Source organism: Gorilla gorilla, chromosome 1, assembly GCF_029281585.2.
Source record: "Gorilla gorilla gorilla isolate KB3781 chromosome 1, NHGRI_mGorGor1-v2.1_pri, whole genome shotgun sequence".
NCBI classification, from domain to species: Eukaryota; Metazoa; Chordata; class Mammalia; order Primates; family Hominidae; genus Gorilla; species Gorilla gorilla.
In genome coordinates, this window is record NC_073224.2 from 223180208 (window position 1) to 223196044 (window position 15837).

General features: G+C 44.6%; 2 protein-coding genes and 2 non-coding genes across 6 annotated transcripts in view; all 4 read left to right on the forward strand.

Moving 5' to 3' along the window:
- The window catches only part of LOC115930164 (neuroblastoma breakpoint family member 9), a 469129-nt gene that overhangs the window by 23465 nt on the left and 429827 nt on the right, over positions 1 to 15837 (forward strand). For 2 of the 3 annotated variants that reach the window (XM_063702365.1, XM_063702371.1), the window contains exon 1: positions 13143 to 13247. The exons of the other annotated variant lie outside the window; for it this stretch is intronic. In XM_063702365.1, the coding sequence (XP_063558435.1) occupies positions 13153 to 13247 (95 nt within the window). In that variant the 5' untranslated portion in view covers positions 13143 to 13152. Of the gene's footprint in view, positions 1 to 13142; positions 13248 to 15837 lie in introns of those variants that run through there. 3 annotated transcript variants of the gene reach the window in all.
- On the forward strand, positions 4250 to 7348 carry LOC134758588 (uncharacterized). The gene is made up of 3 exons (XM_063706775.1): positions 4250 to 4322; positions 6252 to 6319; positions 6413 to 7348. The coding sequence occupies exons 1-3, from the start codon at positions 4250 to 4252 to the stop codon at positions 6938 to 6940; spliced, it is 669 nt and encodes a 222-aa protein (XP_063562845.1). The 3' UTR covers positions 6941 to 7348.
- On the forward strand, positions 7010 to 7083 carry TRNAN-GUU (transfer RNA asparagine (anticodon GUU)). The gene has a single exon. It is a non-coding gene; the product is annotated as a tRNA-Asn (tRNA).
- Positions 13366 to 13529, forward strand: LOC134758074 (U1 spliceosomal RNA). The gene has a single exon (XR_010132889.1). It is a non-coding gene; the product is annotated as a U1 spliceosomal RNA (small nuclear RNA).

Genomic DNA, 15837 nt, shown 5'->3' on the forward strand with positions numbered 1-15837 from the left:
AAACCTTGCTCAAAGCCACTGCAGATGAGTTTGCTAGGTCTCTACCACCTCCTCAGCATCAATTGACTCTCCATAATACTCTTCTGGAGAGAAATAAGGGTCTTTCAACCTCCCAGGAAGGGATTTGCTTAGCCTCAAATGTGCACATTCAGAAATAGGTTGTCGTAAGAAAGAGAGGATAGTTTGCAGAGAAATAACCCGCCTAAGTCCACATCCTATTCCTTTTAAATAAGAGAGTGGTGCCAAGGGAAGAGCCCTAGAATGTCAAAGCCAACAGGGTGCTCAGATACCACCCAAGTACAGTTCCATCTTTGGCCGTAAGGAGACAATGCTGTCATGAGGCTAAGGCCGTATGATCTGTAGGTGAAAAACCTGGGATGAGAATCGAGGCCTCAAACCTTTTCCCCTACATCAAAGAGTTTAGGAGCAGTTAGAGGGAAGGCTTCAATCTGGAGAACACTAACAGGCTCTAGAGATTATTGGGTCATGGTGGCTGGGACAGAAATAAGGATTCACGGAAAGATGTTTATAGTAAATGTTCTTTTGGGATTTTGCTTGATAAAAAGGCTGAGCAAAAGAAAAATTTATTTATTTATTTATTTATTTATTTTTTTAGACAGTTTCATTCATGTTTCCCAGGCTGGAGTGAAATGCTGCAATCTTGGCTTACCACAACCTCCACCCCCTGGGGTTCAAGCAATTCTCCTGCCTCAGCCTCCCAAGTAGGTGTGCTTACAGGCATGCACCACCATGCCCAGCAAATTTTTTTTTTTTTTTTTTTTTTTTAGTAGAGACGGGGTTCCTCCATGTTGGTCAGGCTGGTCTCAAACTCCCGACCTCAAGTGATCCTCCCATAGTGCTGGGATTACAGGCACCAGTCACCACACCTGGCCAAAAGTGAAAATTTTCTAATTGCAATTCTGAACCACTTAGGGGTTGTGAAATCTATATAGTGGACTCCTTACTACTACAGGCTTTATTTAAATTCTAGGTAGGGTGGATTACACATAGTAAAAGATTTTTTAAAAACTGATCACAGGACAGGCGCGGTGGCTCATGCCTGTAATCCCACACTTTGGGAGGCCGAGGCGGGTGGATCACGAGGTCAGGAGATTGAGACCATCCTGGCTAACACGGTGAAACCCCATCTCTACTAAAAATACAAAAAAAAAAAAAAAAATTAGCTGGGCATGGTGGTGGGTGCCTGTAGTCCCGGCTACTCAGGACACTAAGGCAGGAGAATGGTGTGAAACCAGGTTTGGTTTTTCTCCTCAGTGGTAAGAGCTATGCACAATAGGGTAGCTAAGATATTATAATTTGAATCAATACATTTGTATTTTGCCAAGGACCAAGATGAACTATGATGATTTCAATTTTTTAGTACTTTATTTTAATCAGTTCGAAAATTAAGACTTTTGCTCCTTTTTTGGCTTATGGCACCTTTTCGGTTTTCACACTTTCTCAAAGACCAGTAACTTAGAATCTAAATTATGATTGCTTATTCTTTCAGTACTCTAGGGGAAAGTTGATTTAATCTTGACAAAATGTATTCAATTAAAATAATTGTTCTCTTAAATCTTTTCTTTCTTTTCTTCTTTTTTCTTTTTTCTTTTTTGAGATGGAGTCTTGATCTTTCTCCCAGTCTAGTGTGCAGTGGCACAATGTTGGCTCACTGCAACCTCCACCTCCTGGGTTCAAATGACTCTCCTGACTCAGCCTCCCGAGTAGCTGGGCCTATAGGTGTGTGCCATCAGGCCTGGCTAATTTTTGTATTTTTAGTAGAGATGGGGTTTCACCATGTTGTTCTCTTAAATCTTTTCACCTTTTAAGTTTGTCCTTCTTTTCTCCAATTTGCAATAGTGGAGAGTGGCTTGCAGCTAAATAGTATACTTCTCAGAGCTACTTATTCCTGGAGCCTGGCAGTCTGCAGACCTGGAGGGGGAGCATCTAGAAAGCAGCCCTCTCTAAGTTGGGAATAACTATGAGAATTGTGGGTTATAAGGCTTTGAGCAGCTCTGGCCTCCCCGTCCTCATTTGTTTCCACTGTGGGGTGTGACAAGAGAAGGGACTCATCGGAGAGAGACTTCATATTGTGGCCTTTCACCGTTTACCTCTAGAAATTTGATTCAGGCAAGCCAGGGAGAGTCTCTGGTATTCTTCTCTGAGAAGAAGAATTCATTATACAGCTGGACAATGGAATCTATGATCTGCCTGTAGAGGTTAGAGGTGCATCCTGTTCCAGGAAATAATTACAATTTAGGCAAGTTATACATCTTTGCTTAAGAGAATGCTTTCTGCACATTTCATGTTCTTCCTTTCTATCTTAGCCTAGGGAGAAAACCGTGGGGACTCAGGGCTGGAACTTTAGTGTGATGGGGCAGAAGCTTAATTTTCACATGATTCTGAACAAATGGCAGCACATCCCATATATTATCATGTCCAATGGCTGCAATATGAAGGAGGCTTTTCCGAAATAGTTGCTGCTTTGGTAAAAAATTAACTAGATGGATTCAAAGTCAAATTTGAAGAAAGCTGAGCAGGCAGAAGAAACAATCAGTGAACCTGAAGATAAGGCAATGGAAATCATCCAGTTTGAGGAACAGAAATAAAAAACATTGAAGAAAAGTGAACAGAGCCTAAGTGACCATCACGTGGACCACCATGTACATTGTGGAATTTCTTTTTCTGTTGTTGTTGTTTTGGGGTGGGAGGGGGGATGGAGTTTCATTTCTGCTGCCCAGATTGGAATGCAATGGCGTGATCTCATCTCACCGCAAACTCTGCCTCCTGGTTTCAAGCAATTCTCCCACCTCAGCCTCCCGAATAGCTGGGATTGCAGGCATGCACCACCATGCCTGTCTAATTTTATATTTTTAGTAGAGACGGCATTTCACCTTGTTGGTCAGGCTGGTCTCAAACTCCTGACCTCAGGGGATCCTCCCGCCTGGGCCTCCCAAAATGCTGGGATTACAGGCATGAGCTACCGCTCCCAGCCTTGCATTGTGGAATTTCTAAACAAGAGGGAGAGAAGGGCAAGAGAGAATATTTGAAGAAATCATGGCTGAAAGCTTCCCAAATTTGAAGAAAGACATGAATACAAACACAGTAGCATAACAAACTCCAAGTAAGATAAAATTTAAGAGACCTACACCAAAACACATTATAATCAAACTTTCAAAAGTCAAAGACAGACAATCTTTAAATTGGTAAGAGAAAAGCAACTGGTCACATGCAAGAAATCTTTAATAAGATTATCAGCAGATTTCTCTTCAGAAACTTTGGAAGCAGGAAGGACAGGAAATCAAAAGCTGCCAACAACCAGGAGGGGTGGCTCATATCTATAATCGCAACACTTTGGGTGGCTGAGACAGGCAGATCACTTGAGGTCAGGAGCTCAAGAGCAGCCTGGCCAACATGGCAAAACACTGTCTCTATTAAAAATACAAAAATTAGCCAGGCGTGGTGGTGGCCGACTGTAATCCCAGCTACTTGAGAGACCAAGGTGGGAGAATCACTTGAACTTGGGAGGCGGAGGTTGCAGTAAGCCAAGATCTCACCACTGCACTCCAGCCTGGGTGATAGAGTGAGACTCTGTATTAATACACAAACAAACAAAAGCTGCCGGTGAAGGGGAAAAGGATCAATAAATGGGCATTCCAAAAAGTCAAAAGTCACACAAATATCAATCCACAATAAACTGGTTTCCTGACTGGAAATCGAACCCAGGCTATGGTAGCAAAACACAGAACATTAAGCACTGAACTGCAAGGTAGAGCAGACTTTATTGTGCATCCTGGAAGGGATCCAGAGCAGGCAGTTTGAGCTTATGAAGAATTTTAACTTTGTTTCGGGTCAAATTTTGCTCTTTAATTTAGTCAAGAGAATTTTTTTCCCTACACAACACACGTAGTATTGTCAAGAGAATTTTGAAGGGTAGCCATGACACTACTATGTGTGTTTGTTTTAATTTGATCTTCCTATGAACTGTTAAAATAAGAGAGCTCTAAAATCCTTTTTTTTTTTAAATTCAGGTGTCTTATTTAAGGGATCCATCTTCAGGCCATTGGCAATTAGAATTTCCAATGGTGTAATTATTGCAATAGCAATTCAACCAAATAACCCCTTTCTGGAAAGCCCAGGATGTCATTTTCTAGGTTAACCTTCTGGGAAGGGCAAAGAAGAGGCAATCCCAAAGATTCCCCCGCAAGAAAAAAGTTCAATGCAAGGAGTAGACCACAGATGGGTAAGGATGAGGTTTGCCTCCAGCAACCCACAAATTTATGGGGGCTTCCAGTCACAGACCTGTGAATCCGTGATACCAGGTAGGCCCTCTTGGGACTGAGCTTTCCTAGAACTAACCAGGCAACAAGAATTGAGATGACAAAAGCCTCAAAGGAATGGGACTTCTTAAGACAAACCCCAAGAGCTTGACATGGTCAGAACAAAAAGTGTGCTGGGGTTCCCAGCCATTTTCAGACAGGCCACCTAGTATGACCTGAAAGTTACCGCCCCTTAGGTCCTTCGCACCCAGGGATCCAAAAAAGGTCTTGAAGAAACAGAAAGGGAGAGTTGGAAGTAGATCAAAGGGAAAGAAAGAAAATCCTAGATTTCCTATCTGAAGGCACCATGAAGAGAAACTCCATCTCCTCTGGGCGGCGTCCTCACTTTGCTGGTGAACCGAGTTCCGTTCTCCATTGGAGACCAAATCAGTTGACTTTGGCTTGACTCTTAGTCAAGAAGCCCCGCTTTGTCCTCCCCTGTTTAGCTCTTGGTCCTGAAGCACTTGATTATCTCTCCCGGGCTTTCGATGGATTTCAGGGATGCAACTAAGAAATTTGTTTTTAATACACTTACTTGAAGTAAGAATATTTTAAAGTATTTTTGCAAAGAAAAACGTTTCCTTTTGCAATGAAGACATTCAGATGTGAGGAAAATCACGCGGCTGGGGAAAGCAAATGCTGTTGAGAATGTCTCACAAACACAAATTCCACATCAGCAGGTAGGTTCGACCCTCAGGTTGGGCACATTTTAAGTGCACTGTTGGAACTTAAGATGAATCTAGGACATTCATGATTAATATTTTTAGTTTTTAGTACAATTTAATATTTTAAATTTAAGTACACATTCTGAAAATTGTATAACCAGCACAAGAAACTGGCTTTACGCCATATTTACAAACATAGGAAAGAAAGATGATATTTTAAATGACAATGCTTCATAAATGGCAACATTTTTAAAGTACCTAGAGAAAAAAAGTTAACCTAGAATTCTATGCAAAAATAAAATTTCAAAACTGTGAGTGAAATAAGGACATTGAAAACACAAAAGCTAAAAGAATTCACCAACCCACGCTACAAGAAATCTTGAGTCCTCCAGGCAGAAGCAAAAGGATACCAGATAAAAATGTGGACCTACACAAAGAAACGAATATTGGAAATGGCATTTAGAAAGCATGTACTACACGTTTTCTTATAATTTAAATCTTTCAAAAAATATTGGACGTAATAAATAAAAGTAATAATAATGAATCACAAAGGTTATAGTGCATAAAGTAGAAATACATAACACTAGGATAAAGGCCAGAAAGGGAGGCGTAATGACACTAGAAAGCAGACTATGATAAATTAAAGATGTATCCCGGAAACCCTAAAGCAGCCTCTGAAATAAGAAAACGGTTATAGCTAATAAAGCAACAAAGGAAAGAAAACGGAAGGAAATAAAAGCTATGGAAACACTACGCTGGAACAACTACTCTCCAGGCCTCCACCCTATAGAAATACACCAGTGGCCAATGAGAGTGTACAAGAATGATGACTGCAGCATTACTTGTAATCATAAAATAATAAAACCAACGTAATTTTAAAGATATAGGAAAAGGGTTTTATTTATTTAACAGACAGACAATTGAACAAGCAAACAATGGGAGCAAGTCCTTTGCCAAAAGGATCACAGAGGTTCATGATGATGCTACTCCTCCAAGGATTTCAGAGTTCCCAGACGCCTAGTTTTCTGTCTAGTTTTTCTGGAAGATGTTATTCTTGGGGAGCAATAGGTCCTCGAGTTTGGTGCTCTTTCAGGTTCTCTCTCCATTTCCCCATTCTGCTACAATAAACAAACAAACAAACAAACAAAAACAATTCTCACTTCCAGAGGATCCCGCCTGTGCCTCTTCATGAGCCTTTCAGGAGGTCTGGATGTCTGGTCCACCGCTCCCCGGCTTCCTTCCCAGCTTTTGCTTTTCCCTTTCCCAGCTCTTGACCTCCCACCCCACTGCCGCACCACCGCCCAGCTGAGCCCCCGCGGCTCCACCGCGCAGAAGGTGCGCCAGAGGCCCTGCCAGTTGCCCTCCCTGCCGGCTGCCGAGAAATCAACGCTTTGTAAAAACAACTTCCCCGTGGAAAAAATCTCTTGATTTCCACTCTCAGGGCTCTTCAAAGGACTAAAAGCTAAAGGCGACGATGAATTCATTCCACAAGTCCTAGTCACGCGCCCTGGTGAGTACCAGACCCTGCTTTCCCCGAGGGGACCCACGAGCGACCCTCACCACCATCCCTGCCCTGGTGGAGCCCCCGTGCGGAACACAGGATCCGAAGATGGCAGCGGAAGCTCCTCAGCGGCCCCGAAAGCGACTGGGCAGGGTGGGCACAGGCTCCTTCAATGGGTGAAGGCAGCGCAAAGAACGGGAAGAACCATCCCGGGAGCCCACAGGGCGTTCAGCTTCCCTTGGGGCCCCAGGCAGCTCGGGCTGGGTCGCCCACCAGGGAGTTTCTGGAAGCTTCTGCAGCAGGCGAGGGGCAGGGCGGGCGAAGGCAATTCGGCTGTTCTTCTGGCTCCAGAATCTCCTAACGCGCAGGTGTCCAACGTGACCGGCGCGACACACCGCTCTAATCTCTCTGGTTTACCAAGGCCTGGCTCGGTGGTCCTGCCCGGTGGGCCCTGAGAATAGACGGAACGGAGGAAGTTCAGTGAGTGCGCCCTTCCTATATGCCCAGTAGAGTCAGAAGCGCTTGTCTCTGTGGCGCAATCGGTTAGCGCGTTCGGCTGTTAACTGAAAGGTTGGTGGTTCGAGCCCACCCAGGGACGCTTACTAGAACTTTTGAAGCATTCACGCAATGTCAATCACTAGATAAATGGGGAAGATCTTATCTTCCCGAAGTCCCAAGCCACTAATTTATGACTGATCCATGTCAAGGGCCGCCCACCTCCCCGACCAGATTCTAAACCGGCTATCTCCTGAAATGCCGGGTTTACACCTGTGTCACTAAGAAATCCTGAAACAGAGACCTAGGAACCCACTTCTGATGTGATAAAATTCTAATTCAGTCCATTATACGCTTAAACGAGTATTTACGTGTCTCCATTGTTTCATATTTTAGTAATAGGAGTCCAGTATTACCTCCAGGATGTGCCTGGGTTTCCTGATTGCTCTATCAATAATGAGACCAGTGGAATCATTCATCATGATAGTGATTCTCTCCATCATTTTTGAAAAGAGTCTTTTTCCTCAGTTTATGCATGATTTATTTAACCCTTTTCAAAATGTTTTTGTTAGCCAGGCATGGTGGCATGCGCCTGTAATCCCAGCTACTCGGGAGGCTGAGGCAGGAGAATCGTTTGAACTTGGGAGGTGGAGGCTGCAGTGAGCTGAGATCACACCGCCACACTCCAGCCTAAGCATCAGAGTGAGACTCCATCTCAAAAAAAAAAATGTTTTTGAGATGACGTTAGTTTCATAGTTTTAGGATTACAAAGAATGCTGCAGTCACCAGTCCTGTACAGATATCTTTGGTCATTGTGGAAATGTTTACCCTGCAGACATTTCTATACTGTAGAGAGCTGGATGTGCCATTGCTACATTATAGTGCTTGTATAATGCTTCTAATGTGAGTCCATTCTGCAAATGTATCTTTTACGGGAGCAGTACCAAATAATATTCCAATATGAATGTTTATAAGAGGAAAAATGTGCAGATGTGCACTTGAGCTGCGTGCCTCTCCATGGGGCTCATGTTCATAAAATGGTGGCGTTAGCAATCATCTGAGAGTGGAGTTTGTGGCCCTCTGACGTCAAAATCTGAGGCAATGGACATGAAAACCCTCACTGTACATCCTCTGTAGTCTGGCCAGAATCATTCCTAGGTCGGTGGTCTCTTATCAGGAGGGAATGCTGCTTGCTTGTTTTGTCAAAACCACAAAAGGGAGGGAAAGCATCAGGCTGTTGGTTGATAACAGCAGTGAAGCAAGTCTCTCCAAAGGCTTGGATTGTTAACCTTTAGGGAAAAAAATCCTAATTCTTGCCAGATGGTGCCATGAATTTCCAGGCTCTTGGTGTCCCAAGCAAAGAACTGTACATGACACACACAAAGCAGCAAAGCAAAGCAAAATTTATTAAGCACAGTAACAGTCTCAGAGTGGGGAGAGTGGGCTGATCTCTGGGATGTGAGATCAGTATTAGTTTGGTGTACGTTGGGTCTTTTTATGTGTGTTTTTTTTTCTTCTCTTCACAAGGATGCCTAATCGTTAGCCAGTGTTTGCCTTTTGATTGATAGGCGTGTTGCTTAGTTATTTTGGCCCTTGTGGGCTTGCACATTGCCTCCATCCCATAAATTTAGGTACATGCATGATATGCAGTCCATATGCATGAGTTTTAATGAGCTGATTATCATATGGAGTCATGTTAAGGATACTTTTTTTCTCTACTACACGTGCCTATCTCTGAGGAGCTGCCCCTTTACTGGTTTGGATCTGGCCAGCCATGGGGTCCTGGCTTGCTTTTCTTTCTTTTTTTTTTTTTTGAGACAGCGTCTCGCTCTGTTGCCCAGTCTGGAGTGTAGTGGTGCAATCTCGGCTCACTGCAACCTCCGCCTCCCGGGTTCAACCGATGCTCCCGTCTCAGCCTCCCACGTAGCTGGGAGTACAGGAGTGCACCATCACACCCAGCTAATTTTTTGTATTTTTAGTAGAGATGGGGTTTCACCATGTTGGCCAGGCTGGTCTCAAACTCCTGACCTCAGGTGATCTGCCTGCCTTGGCCTCCGAAAGTGCTGGGATTACAGGCATGAGCCACCGTGCCCAGCCTTGCTTGCTTTTTTAAATCTTACTTTTTGTTTTGGCTGCTCAACTTCTGCCTTATATCTTGTTTCTTGCTCTCCCACCACATCACCTTGCTTCTTTCTCTGCTTTCACTCACTCTGCCTTTTATCCAACTTCCAATTCCCTCTGCTGTTCTCCTGCAACATAATGGCAGTTAGTGAGGGGAGGGTTTTGAGGTGGCATGTCCAACCTCCTAGCCTGCCACACCCAGAAACCTCTTTCGAGGTTTCTCTGTGGTCCTGTCAGCCAAGAGGGAGTCCACTCAGTTGGTTGTAGGGCCAAGGGCTTATTTTTATTTCTCAAACCTGACAAGATAAAGCTGGATTAATGCAGATTCTCTGCAGGTGTAAATTTCCCCTACAAAAGACAGTTTTGCAGAGTTACTTCTGTTTGCTGGCTCTCTGACAGCCATCTTAAAATATGCCAAAGAAATATATTCTGGGGTAAAATATTTTGATTTTCTTCATCTATCAACAGCCTCACCATGCTGCCAGCCTCCAATCCAAGCATACCTGAAGCTTTTCTTTTTTTGTTTGTTTGTTTGTTTGAGACACAGTCTCGCTCTGTCACCCAGGTTAGAGTGCAGTGGCATAATCTCGGCTCACTGCAAGATTCGCCTCCCAGGTTCATGCCATTCTCCTGCCTCAGCCTCCAGAGTAGCTGGGACTACAGGTGCCTGCCACCACACCTGGCTAATTGTTTGTAAATTTTTTAGTAGAGACGGGGTTTCGCCATGTTAGTCAGGATGGTGTTGATCTCCTGACCTCGTGACCACCCACCTGGGCCTCCCAAAGTGCTGAGATTATGTGTGTGAGCCACCGTGCCAGGCCCCTGAAGCCTTTCTTTTTAAAAAGCTTTCCCACCTTTATGACTGCCTTCAAGTCTCTGCCAAAACACAAATAACAGTGACTGACTCCCTGCTATAGCAAGCTCAGAATAAATAGCCTTTGCTTTTTTTCATTTGGTTTGTCTTTGTTTATTTGCAGAAGCTTCAGTGTAGAGTTGACAAAGACTCCAGTCTTTGACCAAACCTTAGTGGTTTCCTCTGAGCCCTTTTCTCTGTTATTTCTTTGCCTGCCAAGTCCAGTTTTAGGAAATAATACTGTTGAGTCTAGTTTAGTAAGAGTCCTCGCAACCACCTTTGATAGCTAATCAAGTTCCTCTTAGTCATTTTCCATCCACTGACTTTCTTATCTTGCCAATTGGCTATAATCTTCAACTCCTCCTGCTGTATTCGAGGTTGAGCCCAGTTGTCTGCTGGTCTCTCTTGCCTACTGTAGTACATACAATAACATCTGTCTCATGTTTTTAAGAAGTGTCCAGTGCAGCCCCTCAGAAACTACCTTTGCAAAATTATGACAACAAGAGAAAGCTGACATGGCTGACTCCATCTTGGTTCTAGCCTCACAGGCTTGCTGTCTTTGCTCATTCCTGTGCAATTTCCCCCAAGCTATCTTTGGGAAAAATTGAGTTTATAGTTTAAATCAGGGCTCCCCAATCCCCAGGGCCATAAGACAGGTACTGGTCCATGGCCTGTTAGGAACCCAGCTGAACAGCAGGAGGTGAGCTGCAGGCTTTCGAGCATTACCACCTGAGCTCTGCCTCTTGTCACATCAGCATGAGCATTAGCTGCTCATCAGAGCTCGGACCCTATTGGGAACTGCTCATGTGAGTGATCCAGATTGCGCACTCCTTATGAGACTGTAACTGATGCCTGATGACCTGAGGTGGAACAGTTTCATCTGGAAACCATCCACCACCCCCTTCCATGGAAAAATTGTCTTCCACGAAACCAGTCCCTGGTGACAAAAAGGTTGGGGACAGCCAAAAAGGCTGGTTTAAATGATAACCTTCACCAAAACTAAATTACCCCTGTAAAATGAATGAAAGGCCACCAAGTTAGAAGGATGAAAGGGGCCTGATTTCTACTAAGATGTATGCCTCGTTAAATAATTACCAGCCATTATTCCAGAAGTCACAAGATTGGCAGCTTCCCCAATTACTGCTGTGAAGAACATCACTATTGTAGAACCTAAGATTGGCCTCTTGAGATGTCTTTTCAGGCTTTGGCATTTCTGACTGCTAGATATCACCATCTGGCCCCAAAATCAACCTGTCCCTTAGCCCCCACCCAGAAGCTGACTCCATGCAGGAGGGCCGTTTGCCATGCCCCTGTGATTTCATCCCCAACAATCAGCACCGCGCAAGCCCTAGCCCCCTGCCCAACAAACTATCTTTGAAAAACCCCTTACCTCCAAGCCTTCAGTGAGATTGGTTTGAGTAATAACTCTGTCTCCCACATGTCGTGGCTGGCCTGTGTCAATGAAACTCTTTCCTGCAGTGCCATGGTCTCCATGAATTGAGTTTTTGTGTACATTGGTCAGGAAGAACCCATCAGGCGGTTACATCTGCAGGATGGTGCCAGTTCTTTCCACAAAGGCTGGTCAGATACCCAGAAAACATTTCTCCACTACTACCTGGACAATGTGTCTCCCTGTCAATCTCCAGGGAATGGGGCCTAGATCAAGTATTTAGTATTCAGCAGTTACTACACTGTCACCTAATCCCTCATTTTCAATATTTTGCCATGCTTCCAGTGGCCTAACTGGCCACCATGCCACAGAATCTTTACTTTATGGTCTCCAAGGAGAACTCTGCACTTGATGTTTTGTGATTTGAGCAATGGAATAGAATCTGATACTGGTGGGCTGGGGTATGTCCCTGGGCACTGGTGGGATCTCGACCCCAGCCGTGGTGTCCAGGCTCTTGACACCACCGTGAGAACAAAGTCAAAGATGAGTCAGCAAATAGTGAAAGAAGAAATTTATTGCAAAGCAAAAAGTACACACTCAAGAAAGGGGAGCTCGGGCATACCCGAGAGAGAATAATGGGTTCTGGGGTTTCATCTTGATGGGTTTCTTTAACCAAGATTTGGAATATTCACGAAAATTACTGCGTAAAGGTGGAGATTTCTTGGAACTGTGGTGCCATTTTTACATCAAACATTGGTCTCAGAACTGTCATGGCACTGGCGGGTGTGTGATTTAGTATGTTAATGAGCATATAATGAGGGCCTAGGTAAAACCTCCATCAAATCCAGCACCACGTTGTGTCCACTCAGTCTTAGCCAGCTTGGTCCACACCCTGGTTTCTCAGCGTCTTAACAGCCCATAGCCTCAAGTCATGTAAATCTGCTGCCTAGAATTTGTTATCCTGTGACCACCCTGTAGTATTCCTGTCTGAAATCTACTTGCAAATATTCAAATGGTCTTTCACTTGGGCATTCCAACTTTGCTTACTTCACAGTGTTTCCTGTGTAATATATAAGAAAAGATGATCCAGACATTTGTTAAACATCTCAAATAAGAGGTATCCCAGGTATTTGTGTCAAATTTGGATTATTTTGGTTTCGTCTTTGCAGAATATAAAAAACTAACATGAGGTAAGCACTAAGGTGTGGAGATGGCTGTGCAAGAGATGACAAAGTCCAGCACCACGCTTGAGAGTGTCCAATCATCTCTTCTGGGGCAGCATAGTTTTCTACAATACTGATTTTTGAAAAAAACAACATCAAAATAAAAAACCTACAAGATTCATGAAACTGGACAACTGTCTTTATAACATTACCAGTGATAAAACCAGTAAGGAAGGCTGGTTTGCAGTCATCTGAGCAGCCTCTTTACTTTCATAAATATGGTTTCTCTCTGATATTAAACAGCTTCCAATTGCAAGCGGAATGCTGCCTCACAAGGATAAGGATGTGAAGAGAACCGGTTTCTTTTGTAATCCGAAACACTCTAGTCTGCGAATTAAAAGCCATTATTTGAAGAAGGATGCCCCGGCTCCATCTGGCCACCGAAAGGTTGCTCCTTAACACAGGCTAAGGACCAGCTTCTTTGGGAGAGAACAGACGCAGGGGCGGGAGGGAAAAAGGGAGAGGCAGACGTCACTTCCCCTTGGAGGCTCTGGCAGCAGATTGGTCGGTTGAGTGGTAGAAAGGCAGACGGGGACTGGGCAAGGCACTGTCGGTGACATCACGGATCGGGCGACTTCTATGTAGATGAGGCAGCGCAGAGGCTGCTGCTTGGCCACTTGCTGCTTCGCCACGAAGGAGTTCCCGTGCGGTGGGAGCGGATTCAGGACCGCTGATCGGAAGTGAGAATCCCAGCTGTGTGTCAGGGCTGGAAAGGGCTCGGGAGTGCGCGGGGCAAGTGACCGTGTGTGTAAAGAGTGAGGCGTATGAGGCTGTGGCGGGGCAGAGGCACAAGCTCTCATACTTACCTGGCAGGGGAGATACCATGATCACGAAGGTGGTTTTCCCAGGGCGAGGCTTATCCATTGCACTCCGGATGTGCTGACCCCTGCGATTTCCCCAAATGTGGGAAACTCGACTGCATAATTTGTGGTAGTGGGGGACTGCGTTCGCGCTTTCCCCTGACTTTCTGGAGTTTCAAAAATAGACTGTACAGCCAGGATTGTATGTTTTTTCTATTGTTTTGTGTCTTGGTTGGTGTCTCAAGTGTTAATCCTACCGTGGAGAGCTGGGGAATAGGAAAGTAGCGTGTGTTTCCCCGCCATAGGAGAAAAAGCGAGAATCAGCCGTATCGGCTTTGTAACACGAGTTAACTATCGTGAAGTCCGCTCAGCTGATTCCTTTCTACCCTGGCTGCTTTTTGCAGGGATTGGTCCGTGGTCTCTAGTCTCTTGGGTTCTCACCCTGTGTGAAAATCTTCGTGTTTTTCCCTACCCCCCGTCATCTCTTACACAGCCTCTGCTTCCAAGGGCAGCCCCCACAGGAGTTTGTAGGATTTCTGTGCTAGCGGGGACTGTGTTCTCACCTCATAGAGCCAGGTAGAAATTATGCAGATGGGCGCTTTTCTCTGGGAAGAAAGCAGGGCCTTTGGGGCTCTCAGTGTCCCCGTTGGGTTGTAGACATAACACGTTTACTTTGCGTAGGGGAACGGCTCTGCCGGCCCCCAGGTGCCCTAGCGCATATTCATGGAGGCCCGCAGGTTAGAACCGCAGTCTCACCTGTCTTGGCGGAAATGCCCTGCGATCCTCCCTGAGATAGAAGGCGGGAAGTTTTATGAGGAGCCGGTCCAGTTTCCCTACTATCTCCTGCCGTTTATATATCTAGTCTTTCTTCAGACTTTAAGCGACTGCTTCATGTTTGATGTCTCACTTCCACATCCTACATCCATTGCCAGGCAACTTTCTAGATAGCACCCTGACCCATCCTTCCCACCCCCAAGAAGCCCTTTCCTATTTCTGGGGCCAGTGTCCTCCCCAGTCCCTCTTTCTTCAGACCCTCGCTTATCACCTTCATGGACAGAAAATGCTTAGCTCTCTCTCAACCTGAGGTTTATACCTGACACGCGTCAGTGCCCTGGCAAATTCCTTAATACCCCTTCTCAAATAGCACTGTAAATCATCTCTTTTTAACTCCCAGAACTATCTAATTGGTTTTGTCCCTGCACTACATGAATACTAGTATTCCACTACAGAGGAAAACCCCAGGCCTAGCGATGGCGGTTCTGGGCATTGTATCAGCCTCTTCCAGGGTATGTTTTCTGACCTCACCTACTTTTGATCAACTGAGGTCAGGAGTTCAAGACCAGCCTGACCAACATGGCAAAACTTCGTCTCTACTAAAAACACATACACACACACTAATAATAATAATAATAATAATAATAGTAATAATAATAATAATAATTGCTGGGCGCAGTGGTGTGTGTCTGTAATCCCAACTACTCCAGAGGCTGAGGCAGGAGAATCGCTTGAACCCGGAAATGGACTTTTATATGGATGTGGCCTATATGGATGTGGGGAGAGGTTCTACTTCTCACCAGAGTTAATCTAGGGCACCCTAGAGTGCTCCTGTCAGAATCCATATTCTTGCACTGAGAATAGTTATGTCCTTGTCCTATGACTGGGCACTGATTTGGGCATATGTGAAGTGTGAATTGCTTAATGTGACCTGCTTCTCTGAATTTATTTCCAGAAAATGAAAGTGATCATGAGCAAGAGGAAGAAAAAGGGCCAGTGTCTCCCAGGTAATGCCGTGGAATTGTGGGCTGTTAATTCAATAGTGGCAGCTGGAGTTTGTAGATTTAGGGGAAATGAGGAAGCAGTGAATAGAACTTTTTCTTCCATTCACCCAGCTACAAGTTGTCCTTATTAACAATGTTGTACATTATTTGTGGCCGTTGTGTTGGTTTTAATTTCGTAGTCCTCTCAAGATAGGAACTTGCAATCAGATGAGCCAGGTGAACTAGTCAAACTGGGATTTCTTGTTGATCTTTTCAAAAAACCAGCTCCTGGATTCACTGATTTTTTTGAAGGGTTTTTTGTGTCTCTATCTCCTTCAGTTCTGCTCTGATCTTAGTTATTTCTTGCCTTCTGCTAGCTTTTGAATTTGTTTGCTCTTGCTTCTCTACTTCTTTTAATTGTGATGTTAAGGTGTTGATTTTAGATCTTTCCTTTCCTTGTGGGCATTTAGTGCTAGAAATTTCCCTCTCCACACTGCTTTAAATGTGTCCCAGAGATTCTGGTATGTTGTGTCTTTGTTCTCATTGGTTTCAAAGAACATCTTAATTTCTGCCTTCATTTCCTTATTTACCCAGTAGTCATTCAGGAGCAGGTTGTTCAGTTTCCATGTAGTTGTGCGGTTTTGAGTGAGTTTCTTAATCCTGAGCTCTAATTTGATAGCACTGTGGTCTGAGAGACAGTTTGTTGTGATTTC